This window comes from Numida meleagris, chromosome 3, assembly GCF_002078875.1.
Source record: "Numida meleagris isolate 19003 breed g44 Domestic line chromosome 3, NumMel1.0, whole genome shotgun sequence".
In the NCBI taxonomy this organism is placed as follows: domain Eukaryota; kingdom Metazoa; phylum Chordata; class Aves; order Galliformes; family Numididae; genus Numida; species Numida meleagris.
The window spans coordinates 95767454-95780636 of NC_034411.1; the positions used below are offsets into that span (position 1 = coordinate 95767454).

The 13183-nt window shown below is 38.5% G+C and overlaps 1 protein-coding gene across 6 annotated transcripts in view; it reads left to right on the forward strand.

The window, feature by feature from the left end:
• The window catches only part of RNF144A (ring finger protein 144A), a 60038-nt gene that overhangs the window by 35735 nt on the left and 11120 nt on the right, over positions 1-13183 (forward strand). For 5 of the 6 annotated variants that reach the window (XM_021390759.1, XM_021390756.1, XM_021390760.1 and 2 more), the window contains 2 exons: positions 12161-12265; positions 12459-12519. In XM_021390759.1, the coding sequence (XP_021246434.1) occupies positions 12161-12265; positions 12459-12519 (166 nt within the window). Of the gene's footprint in view, positions 1-9938; positions 11567-12160; positions 12266-12458; positions 12520-13183 lie in introns of all 6 variants that reach the window. The other variant, XM_021390761.1, reaches the window with a different exon arrangement.

A 13183-nucleotide genomic window follows, 5' to 3' on the forward strand; every position in this document is an offset into this window, starting at 1 on the left:
AAGGAGATGATGAATACACAGACAGGTAGACAGATAAAGCCTATTACTAACGCTATCTCTGTCCAATTAAAATGTAAGCATTGCTTCATTATGCACTTCTGAAAGAAGTGTTTACTCAAGCATGCAAAAGTGTATAAAATAACAGGCTTTGCAGAAAAACAGACTAATGGGCTTCATGAAAACTGTTCTTTACTGTACAATGGGTAGTTCTGGTATTTACAGCTGAGTTTTCTGTGTCTCTGTTTCCTGCATGTAGAGAATATTTTATTTTCAATTTTTCAGTAGCTTTAAAAAGGTAGCTGAAAGCTGTCATTACCAGATGCCTCTTCCAGCCCATCTTGTTCCTTCCGATGTTTGCTGCCATCCCTCATCTTCTATTTCTTCTGCTTACTTGCTCGTAGTGACGTTTTGAAAGATATAACGTGTTACAGATACTAGGATGATAAACATGTAAACTTCACTAGTAGACCAGGTTCTAAGAACAGGCTAAGTAAACTTACCATGGTAACCTTAGATTCTTGAATTCACCTCTGTTCAGCTGGAATAATCATTTTTAATATCCCTATTTGATTGTCTTGAATAGTTAATTCAGTTTTGAACTTTTCAGGAGAACAAACCTATCTTGTTTACCTCAGAATTTGTACAAGCCGATGTTTGAGTGCCCTGAAAAACTTACTTGCCCCCAAGTTTTCTTGTGAAGTAACATGAAAATAAAATTGCCCTTACTTTCTTTTGCTGGTGGCAGGGAAGGAAATGAGAATCAGTCTCAGGTGTTTGTAGGGGCAGACCACTGATCCATGGCAGCACAAAAATTCAGAGTGATGGAAACCCATGGCCTTAATCTCTACTTTGTGGACAGTCTAAAGGTTAATAAATTTCCTATGAAAGTAATTCCATAATTAGTCAGGCAAAAGACTGTTTAACTCATGGTGAACAAAGAATTTGACAGCTGTGGTGTTCTTTCATGTTTCTAGAAACTTGATATTCCGGGAAATCATCAGGGTAGTCCTCAATATGAATGGTGTTCTGTAAACAGCCAAATTAAAGTTATTAAAAAAAAAAAAAAAAACAACTACAGGAAATAAATCCTTTTGACTTACTTTCAGAGCAGTCCTAATATTAATGTCTCCTACTTTACAGGGGCTGCTCTGAAGGTAATGCCTCCTATTTTATGATGTTGGCCCACAACATCTGAGGCAGGTGGTGGTGGTATGGCATTTTCTTCTGGTGGTGTGACTTTCAAATACTTTAATGTCTTACTTTCTTGATTCATGTTTAAAAAGCACACTTAAGATTTCCCCTGTTGACCTGATTCCAAGAAGACAAAGATGCTGACGATACTCAGAAAATGAAGAAACAAAAAGCTAACAGCAGACAGCTTATTTTCATTTCTGCTCTCTAGACTTTTCTCTGGTACATCAAGCAGTCCAACAACAGGTATATTCCTAATAGATGCAAATGTACAAAAATCTGAGAGATTTCAACAGCACTGCATGTGCATTAACAATCATAACAATAAAAACCATAATGACGTATTTTACTAGTAGCCACAACTGTCAAAACAATACGATGCAAAATTGTAGCTTCTCTGCCTCATCAGCAGAGGAGTGGCAGTCTGCTCTATTCAACTCATGCACAGCTCCTCCAGAGAGGGAGGAAACAGTGCCCCCATTCTATCTTTCTGAATAGCAATTTTGTGCTATTGTATAAGTGTCGGCAAGAGACAATCCTTCATGAGATCTTTACCACAGCACTTCTGTGGTCTTAAAAGAGTGAAGGCTTGCAGATAGAAATGTTACAGGATTGAAGAATTTACACGGTGATGAGAATTCTGCCTACATGCCAGAAACGCTGCACTTGAAAGGTCTCTTTGTAATACATCCTGTCTCAGCTTGCTGAGATTTAGACTGAAGGGTGAGAGCCAGCAGCAAGAGCTGTGGCAAAAATAGTTTCCATGCTTCTGTTTGATACCTCTTTTTCTTCTCCTTCATATCACTGCAAAGGTCACCATTTATCTCCAATCTTTGACATAAAAGCAAGAAGCCAGAACAAAATTGTATATATATACACAAATATATGTATGTAATACATACGCAAATATATATAAAATCTCTCTGTACATATATATCTAATCTATATATTGATATAACTTAGTCTATCAAGATTAAAACCCTGCAGGCCAAATACTTCTCCAGGTGTATTTCCACTTGTCTTAGTACAATCTACTGAATATATTATGCATAGAGTCCGTCCAAAATCCTTTATTTATTGTCTAGCCTTTGCCTTCTTTCTTAGAGAAGGTAGGAGAGGAGAAGACATAGCACATTTGGTGCCTTCAATTCTCACAGCTTCATGATCTATGTCGAAATTCCCTTGTGTTTTAAAGGACAGGATGTTCCCTTGATGCCTTATCAATAGTATATTTACTTAACTTACAGCTGGTTTTGTTCCAGTTAATAAGTTAGCTGCTGAGATCTGTTTCCAGATCGTGTGCATTTTTAAAATACTATATAAAGCATACAGATAATTCTAAATAGTGTGTTGCAAGTACAGTGATGCCAGCACTCTTTCTCAAACCAAGCTAAGATCCTCTTGACTAGATAAGAGACTGTTCAATTCTATTCAAGATTTTATGTGGTACTGATCATTCTGGTACCAATGGATTCATTGCTTTCCTTTCTCAATTAAAAATAAAAAAAATCAAGTGGGGAGTTCAGGGAAGCAAACATCTATAAGAAATACAAAGCCTGAGAGAGAACTTGTCTTTGTTGATGGAGAAATCTGTTTTGATTACTCATCTGCAATCCGTCTCACTACCAGCGGAAAGGAGGAGTGCTACTCATATGTGAGATACAAGCCCTACAATTAGAAAACAAAACAACATCTATGTTAAGCCTTACCTTCTGCTGCCATAACTGCTTGTGACTGTATTATAAAACTTGTATAGCAGTGTTAATTTCTCTGTTAGTAGATACTCATACTCTGATTCTTATCTGCAGTCTCACCTTAAACCATGGAGTCAGCTGGTTCATCTTCTCTGGTGCTTTAGATGTCCCTCTGAGTTTGGCTTAACTGATATGAATATGTATTTAAGCATATTCTATCTCAAGTAGTGTGACAGTAGGTATAGGGATAGACTACCCTGCTATCAGTAGTCCTCTTTAACCAGGATTACTCTGCCTAATCATGGCTGACTTTTTCACCTGTTTAATTTCAGTCATTTCCCTAACTGAGCTCCTTCGTAAGATGAAGACCTGAATGGAAGACAGAGGCAAACGTTATTAACCTGCCTGTAAGTGGCAGCAAGCATTATTTTTTAATTGCAATTGACTGGAAGCACAGAGAGCATTGCTGGAATTACACTTAGTACTCTCCCTCACTCCAAATGAGGCAGCTTCCACTTTCTCCAGGCCATGGGGACACCAGGTGCAGAGTGGATGTGAGCCTGGCTGCCTTCCTTGTACAGCCAAGGGGAGCTGCCCTACTTGATTTGAAACAGGAGGGAGGGGAAAACCAAACAGTTTGTGCCATTTTTACAGAGCTCCAGGCAGTTTTCTAGCAGCTGTAATGTTTTCCTGTTTCCCACCAGCTTCTGGCAATGCTTAGAGCTTGCTGCTTGTTCTCACTTCCCTAAAACCTTAACAGAGAACTGATACTAATCTTGACACGTGGTGTGTCAGTAGAGGCTTTGCGGTCACAGGTCACTGTATTTACATAGCAGTTCATATGGCTGTTCAGATTCTGGCTCCCAGGTGCTATGATGACAAAGCTCCCTCCTTTAGTAATAAACTGGCCTGTTTGCAGAGTAATGTGCCGTTGGGAACTGCAGAACCCCAAGTGAAAGCTGGGCTTGATCAAGAGCCGTCAGCTCTCCCCTCTTTGGTGTGATGTTACTGAGTGAGAAAAACATTAGTTGTCTTCATCAGGATGTTGTGAAAGCTAGTTCCTTGTTGTTTGGTTAATGTTTTGCATGTGAAAGGTTCTTTGCTGCAGGTGTATTGGCCTCCAACTCAAAAATACTGAAATTTAAAAAAGTAAAAATAAAATACAACTTATACAACTGTATAAGGGGAGACTGTTTTGTTGTGTGTATATATATATATGTATATAAGGGCAGGGCCATTTGAAAATATAGTTCAAAGTGTAGGGAGCTGTAAGTTTTTCTTGCTTTCCCTTTCTCAATGGAGATGTTCAGCTGGAAGCACACACTTGTTTTTCAGTTTTAAGTAGTTTCTGCTACTTGGTCCTGCTAGTGGTCTTCCCCAGGCATCACTTGCTGTGCCTGGAAGAATATTAGCCTTATTCTAACATTTCTCCTGCTGAAGAAGTCGATGAGATTCCTCTTTAAAAGGTATTTCTCCCGGAAAATATCTGCATCTTGATGATACTGCATTCCTTCTTGCTTCATCCTAGTCGTTTGTTGACTGATGGCCGTAGAGCGAAACTTCCCTGTCTTCAAACTGACACAGCTGAACACTGGTGCAGAGAAATGCTGCACCCCTCCCCTAACCTAAATAATCATTGCGAGTTGCTTGCATCAACTACGCAGTGTATTCCAGTGAGTGCTGTGATATTTGGGTATATTTGGAAAGAGGCGGGGCTAAGGCAGCCAAGCCTGCCATGCTGTCTGCAGGATGAATCAAGTGCTGTGCCTTTGCACTAAGCACAGTGACACTTGTACCAGTTGAATCTCTTCTCTGGTCTGGCGGCTGGCTTGTTTCCTAGCCTGAGGTTCTACCAGCTCATGGGAGCACAAAGACCTTTGGATAACACCTTCTTTGATATCTGAGGGAAGGATGCCCAAGGAGTTTGTCCTGAGGGATGGAAGAACAGGTTGTAGATATCTTCTCTGGCCAAGCTATCGTTTGGCCATTATCCACAGGCAAGAAGATGTGACTGGATTTAAGCTGAGAATACAGACTATAGCAGGATGATATATTGGTACTAAACAGTTATCACCTGTCATGTTTCCTACCTCTTGTCCTGGCCAAAGTCCATTTCTCAGTGCATGTCTTCCTACTGAAAAAGCAACCAAATTTGGCAATAGATATTTCTCCGCTACAGAACCTTGTAGATTCTTGTATTAGAGTGAAATTTTGTTTGCTTGTGTATCATGATTTTTGCCTCAGCAAAAGTAAGGATATAAAAAAGGGTAGCTGGGTAAGAATATTACATTATTGTTTTCAAATATTATATTTGAAGTACTACATATCAAGTGACTGTTTTCTCATTTGATTTATTAAAGATGATGAATCAGCTAGGGCTTTAATAACAAATGGAATTTTGATAGTCCAGATTTCTTTGAAAGTAAATTCTTACCTCTGACAAAATGTCTAGGTAAGTGGAAATGATCTGTTAAAGTAGAATCGCAAACATTAAACATCTGTCTAATGTACATCTGTCTCAGATCTAGGTGGCTTGTGATGTTGCAAATAAATTATGTTCTTGGATTTGGTCAGTAGTAAGTGACAGTATATCCAATAAAGAGAAAAAAATCACCTCTGTGCTTGTGTGTATGTCTTAGGGATGTTTGTGATTTAGCGTACGTAAATATTTCCCAGTAAATCACTTGTCATCTGAATAGGATTAAGGTGATACTAAAAAGCCAGACTGTAGATCTGCAATAGAGAATTGCACACAAGGGAGCAGCAGTGCAAGAGCATTTTAAAGCTGAGCCTGTGATTAAATAAGAATAGATTTGAGCAGGATTATAACTACTGCTTAACACACACATACAAAAAAAAAAAAAAAAAAAAAAAAAGAACACCAACCCACAAAGAACAGATAGTAAGTTTGGAAGAAGCTTAAAAGCTCTCCAAGAAAACTACCATGTTTTTCTTCTCACATGTTTTGTTTCTAAATATACCACTGAAATTTGGCAAAGTATTTTTCTCTTTCCACAAAATGCTAAGATTAAAAGCACATTTATTTTCAGCACCACATCACTAGTCTTGATGCTTTTAGAAGATCTACAGAAATATTGAGAAAGGTAACATATAGCTGTAGTATACAGCTACAGGAATTCCTACTATTCAAGAATTAAGGAAGCCTCAGGCTCAAATCTAATGCAATCATCATTCTGTCCTCTCCACACACTACCTAGCTGGAGGCTGTTCTTCATTTTAGAAGAGTCTTTCCTTTTGGAGCTGCTCGGCTTTGCTTTCCTTTAGACAATGATTTCTTCAGGGAAAATCTGTCCAGTCCAGAGCGAATTTTCTGTTTTGACTAAAGGAAAGTAAAGCATTATTCCTCTACCTGAGACATGGACATCCAAATTCATCTTTCTGCTTTACTTGCAGTGATGGACAATCACACGTTCTCTCATAAACTAGCTCTCTCTCCCTGTTCCCAGCAGAGATTATTGCAGGCTGCTTCCTATTTACTATTCTAATCCAAAGCTAAAAACTAGCATTACATCACCTTACCCTGAAGACTTGCACAGTGTCTACCAGTATAAATACCTATACACCAGACAGACTGTGGAATTGGCTTAGTGGAATTAGCACAGAGCAGTGGAATAACCTTGGTATTATGTTATCTTCTGACAAGAGAAGGTACCACCTTCTCAATATTCACTTCTGAGCAACGAAAAGAAAAAATCCTGGAATACAGAATATAAAAACATTACACAATACTATTGAAAGTAGTTGTTGCAGTGTATTTTTAGTATTGCTTACTTGTCATTGAACCTTTATCACGGGGATTTTAAACTTTGATTCGGTATATTTCTAGCACAAAAAGATGTGTAGCTACAAAACAGTGCTAAGTACTTCTCACTTCATGACCTTTTGTATTTATTTCCTTCACAGATTGTGAGGCCAAAAGGAATGATTATATTCATCTAGCCTAGTGTCACTTGTAATGTAAAACTTAAAATACCAACCAGCATTTCCTATCTCTTCCTGTTGTTAAATGCAAGTTTAAATAACTATGTGTGAGCATGTATATTTGTTATATGTATGTATATTTGCAGAGGTTAATCTTTTCCTTTTTTACAGATGATAGAGAATTTGCTGGTCTCTTATTAATTTGTTCTAACTAATAATAGTCTTGCTTGGAAATGTTTTCTTGTTCAGTATGAACTTTATTCTCAGTGTTATTTTCCATTTCCCCTCTTTGCATTGAAAGTTGGGACTACTAATTTTAGAATCAGAATTTCTGTTTAAAAAATAAAACAGTAATCTCCCACGTCGAAGAAAGCACATCAACCCTTACTCATGTCCCTGAAGTGGAATGCAGAATGTAGAGACTGTCTGCCCAAGGTGAAGGATTATTCTCCTGGCTGTTTTACCAATGCCATCATGCAATGATTTTTGTGAGTGCACATTTTATTTTGGGATGGGCTGTGGCTCAATGCCAGCACTAAAATAGATTTCAAGCTTTAAGAAATAAATCAAATGATATGATGATGATATACTTGGCTCTGCAATCCTGTCGCTCTTTTTGGCCTTTCTAAATCCACTGACTTATTTATGAAATTTCCCGTATGACTTGATACTTATATCTGCAGCATTAGTATACTTAGGAATCTGCATTTCGAGAAAATCTGCATAGCAACAGTTAAAGAAATAATACAGGATAATGTTTTTGCCTGCCCAACTCTCACATGAAAAATGACATCTCAAATAGTCATTTCTTATCTCTGATGATATTAGCAATATATATTCTTAATAGTCATTTTGCTATATTTTGTCAAAAAGGTGTGCTCTTCTATTTCAAAAAATGAAGTCATTCACCAAAAATATTTCCAAATTTTTTTTTTAATTAGGTGCATTTGTATTACAAACTTACCTTAGAGACCAACTGAACACTTCTTTTCCCCTCAAAATAGATGGTAGATGTTGCTCCATGTGGGAAAAACAGAAGTAAGATTTCATCTTATGTGGTTTTAGTTGTATTTTGGTCGGTTTAGTTTGGTTTTTGATTTCAGAAGAAACAAATCAAAGCATCGTCATTAGAAATAGGCATAACTGTTGCAGGAATTCTAAAAGAAAAAAAATAAAAATCCAGACATTTTAATTGTTTACATTGAGATTTTGCTGTGTCCTGCACAGGTTTGTTAGAATTAGATGTAGCAGAGTGAAAGTTACGGAAAAAGAAACAGTTTAGATTCTTATAGGGTACTCTGATCTTTATAGTGTTAGGCATAAAGCTGTTCAGTTCTAAAGCAACAGCACCTCAATGGTCATTGTGATTGTACATTTCTGAGCATCACAGTCCTTGATGTACAAAGGTTAGAAGTGCAATTCATTGTGCAGAGCTTTAAATATCTGGCTGTGCTTGGCAGCAGCTTCAGAAGGGAAATTGTTCCTTTATTTAGCCATCTATTGCTGAAGCAAATAAAAAAACTAAAATGAAGAAGTATACCTTACTAATATTGGAAGCTCATAGTACAACCATTCCAGAGTTGGGCTCTCAGCTGGTCCTTGTGGGAGAATGGGTCTGGGTCAAAACTCCTCCAATCAATGCATTCCTGCCCTTTGTCATGGGAACAGCAATGACAGGAGGATTCTTAGATTACCAGGTGGAAGAAAGTCGTCGAGACACCAGCTGGTAGGAAAGGACAACAAGTGATGTGCAGAAAGAGGAAGGAATGCACAAAGAGCGTGCAAGCACAGGGAAAAGCACAAGTGTAATGCTCAGGGGGAACTAATCAGTCTCCTCTGACCGATTTTATGCTTTTTGACAGCAACTGGGGCATGTGATGAGTCTTGACCTGCAGTGCAATGGTTTGCATTCTTGTGTATGAGGGAAGTTGCAACAGTTCCATGGTAGTGTTTTCACGGGGTTACTTGTCTAACATTTATATATGATAGTAAATTACAAGCTTGTTTTAATTTAAAAATGCAAAGACTTGTAAAATGGTATAGATCTGTATACTTCAACAGCCAAAATGACCTTAATAATCTCCTGGAGTGCTGTCATAGCATAATTATTCCTTTTATCCTGTGAGTCGTTTGGCATACTTACAGTATGTATACTGAACAGAAATATAAGCCACAAGTGCCTGTTTGCTTTTTGCAACTGTATTGTAAAACACAGTAGTTTGACTAAAGAATATCATAAAAGTACATGTTTAACTTCAGTATTAGAAAACGAGTAGGAGTACATATGGTTTTAGTCATTACTCAAGCTACAGAAACAAACTACAACACACTTGATCCTTCTTCATGCTGGCTAAGCATGAAGGCTGTCGGAGTACAGAAATTGAGTACAAAACTGAATGCAAAGGAAACATTTATTTTTATGACCTACTTAATTCAGTCTAAAGATTTAATTTTTCTAAAATGACAAGTCTTATTCTGGCTTTGTTATGTCAAGCTACATATGTAAACAGATTTAGAGTATCCCTGAGTATGACTCAATTAAATATTTAAATACTTAATTACTGAAATACAAAGTATTTTTAAAGAAGGAAACAGTTAGAATTCAGTAAAAGTATTGCTTCAAATACAAGTAACTCTCCCTTGACACATGTCCATTAAATGAAAAATAAAGACACATATTAATTTTGTAAGAGTCAGTGTACAAAAGGAAGGATATCTTGCCCCTTTTTCTCTACTTCAGTCATTATGTTCCTAATTTCAGCTCCCATTTTCTCTGAGGAATTTTATGTAATGCAGCTCATTTTGAATGTTATTTCGGGTGATTTATACCCGCATATTTTTCGATCATCCTATAGAGTACCTTATTGCCTTAGTGGAAAGGCTGTTAGGATTTTTTCTCTCAATATGAAACCACTAAAGCCATCACAGAAAATGAACAATGATTTTTCGCCTTTTTATAGAATTTATTTGTCTTAATGAATTTTACATTAGGATTGTGTGCCCAGTTACACACTGTATTGTTTTACTTTCATAGTGGTGCATTTCCAGTACTGCACCAGTTAAGATTTTTTGCTTCAAATATCACATTTTTTGTCTGTTTTCATGCCACAGGTAGCCTGTGCTTCAAACTGCCTTGCAACCTCTCTGGATTACCCCTTTTCCATCTGAGAAATCTCTGGAGTGGGGAACTCTCGTGCGAACAGAATATTTAATCCTCTGCCTAACTGACAATGATATTCATGGCCTCAAGACAGCATCTCCATTTCCAGAAAGCACAGCATCAGAAGAGCACCTTAGATGGGCTGGTTTTAAGTATATGGTGCCAGTGCCACATCAGTGGAAAGGGAAGGCCTTGGACACTGCCCGTGGCAGGGATGAGCTACATCCTTCCTTGGAAGATGTTAAGAAAGAGAAACAAATCAAATGGGTTTTGGCGATGCTCCCAAACAGGCTGAGGGAATTAACCACATTAATGATTAATGATAGCAAAGCTCATTCAGCTCGAAAAGTACTTTCTATAAGTGCTAAGTGCTGGCATTAAAAATGTATGCATTTTTGCTTTAATCCACACTTGGCATCTGCAAATGGAGAGGAAAGGGAAGAGCCAACAGTGTCATTATGGCATGCTAATACCTCGTTCCAGCTGAAATCACAGCCTGCCAAGGCACGCAACCTAGGACCTTGTTCTTGCAGAGCTCATCCTGCTGTCATTGCTGCTAGCAGTCCTCTCAAACTGCTACACCTCTCTGTAGGGATAAAAGTGAAATGCTGGAAGCCTTCTGCGAGTCAAACATCTGCTAAGTGATTTCCAGTAAATCCTTGCTTATAAAGAATATGTAGGCCCTGATTCATCACAAATGGTTTTTCTAATGCATATAAAACTTCCAAAGATATCAATTATCTAGTCTCTTTTTCTTTTCCAAAAAAAACCAAAACAAAAACCCTGATGTCTCTATTGAGTAGAAGAGGCAGGAAAGGGGAATCAGACAGCAGTGATTTGGAAGCTATCAAGGCAGTGGCAGGTTGTCACCAGCAGAGCTGTGCGCCATAGCAGCAGAAATTATGTGGGTAGAAAGCGAAGTTTTTGCTGCTGTGAGGCTGTGACAGGTAAAATCCAAAACAAACCACTAAGGTACGTGGTAGGTTCTCTGAAAGAAGCAGCAAAGACATATTAAAAGTAAGAACTGAAGATGGAGAGGCTGAGTAAGTAGGCTCAAGCACTCAAGACTACAGCAGCCACAAGCCACGTGCATAGGGCTGGGCTGAACATGTGCCTTGTGACCTGGCTGGAGGGCAGAGGCTGCTTTGTGCAGTGAATTCCAGTGGGGAACGCTGGGTTCAGCAGGGCTGACTCAGCCCTTGGCTTTCCTAGGCTGCTGCTGGGCTGATGGCTGCATACTGGTACCAGCTGAGCCCATGAGGTGACCACCGTTGTGTGACCCACCCGCTGGCAAGCAGACCCTTATTTGCTCTTTCTGTGTAGCATCAGGCTGGCTGAAGCTGTGAGGAATCTGCAGAGAAAAGAGTTTATCTCCCTTAGCCTTTCCCTTCGCCTCCCTAGCAGGCATCTTTGTGGCAGATCTTGCCTTGATGGGAGAAGTATGGAGGTGGAGGGATGGATATTCTTCAAGGCTTGGGCTTGACTTCCCTTTTTCTAAAGTAACCCCCTGCCCTGTCTCTTGTTGACAGTCACCCTGTGTGCCTGTGTGTCAGATGCAACGTTTTCAGTTATGACTTAGGTAAGGTGCTACGGTTGCTAGGAGAGAAAAGTATTAGTACTACTAATATTTATTATTCGGTACCCATGGAAACTGTACTTCTTCTGGGAGTCCTAATTCTCATGTTCTCGCTTCCTATGGAGGAGATATATCTTTAACCATGAAGTTTACATAGTTATTTTCTAGAAACAGAAGGCAAGATACACTCCTTGCTCTCTGGTGTGCTTGACAGACATCTATCTCAAGGTAGTTACTATTTACTAAACTGTGTTGTGATTTCCAGTCTCACAAAGATTTTTGGAGTCAGGTTTTTACTTTTCTTTTTTCCCTAGCTCCCTGTTTGATTTGTGTTTTCCCTATTATTGCCATTTTTTTAAGCTGCTGAATATTTTAAATTGAGGAAGAATTATTTGATGAGGAAGTGAGCTTTCTATTTTCTACCAGAGAGTATAACCATAGTACATTCTGTGAGTCCAGGCCATGGTAGTAAAATGGGCACATCGTTCTGTTTTTCGAAGAAGTTTATGTTCTTCAGAGTTCCAGATGAAAAGTGTTAAAATATTGAGTGGCTTATTCTTGGTGGAATAGTTAACTCAGTCTTTGGCTCTCTTACAGTGCCTAAAACAGTATGTGGAACTTTTGATCAAAGAAGGTCTAGAAACAGCAATCAGCTGCCCTGATGCTGCCTGCCCAAAGCGAGGTCATTTGCAAGAAAATGAGGTATGTTTTTACTGCAAATTGTTGTTTTTTTCTTTCCACAATGTCTAAATGTATCTTGCTCTTTATGTTACAGCTGTCATTGCTGCCAACATACATTTTTAATAATTCTCTAAAGGTCAAACATTTTGTCTCCATTTGTTGAAAATGTCCTTACTGTCTTAACTGGAAATTTATCTTTTTCTTCCTTCAACAGATTGAGTGCATGGTTGCATCAGAAATCATGCAGAGGTATAAGAAACTGCAATTTGAAAGAGGTAATGTATGTAACACTATCCACTGCAGAGCTTTGGGAATGATATCACTCCTCAGCAATCCCAGAAATCAGAATCTGGTTCTGCACAAGATCATAAGCACTAATTTCTTGATCATCAGAATTCTTGATCAGAGAAAAAAAAAAAAGTTTCTGCGTTTGTTGGTGTGATGCTCCTTGCAACGTTCTAGGAATAAACTAAGGAAAGAAAATTGCTATGTATCATGTTGCTGTATAACCCATGGAGGGAGTGACTTCTATTTAGAGTGTTGCTGGAGAGGTAGCCTGATTCTCTTTAAGGAGCCATCAGTATCTCTTACGCTAAAATCTGGTGCAGAAATATTAGGCAGTTAGGTATGTAACGATAACACGACTCTTGTTAATTTTTATGAGGATATAAGCTGGCTGGCTCCCTTCAGTGATGTGGAACTGGGTGAAGTTTTGTAAAGAATATGTGACCACAGAGAACTTAGAGTAAGGCTTTTGCTGAGGGAAGAATCCAGCCTAGAGACCACTAAAGTCAGCGGTTGGTTTTTATTGACTCTAGTGGCTTTGAAATATGAAATAACTTACCAGTAAACAGCCTCCAAGAGAGGGGTGAAACTGGATAGCACGTGTTAATCTTGTGGTTATGGTAGTGCAGAGACCAACTGAAAGTATAATCCTAC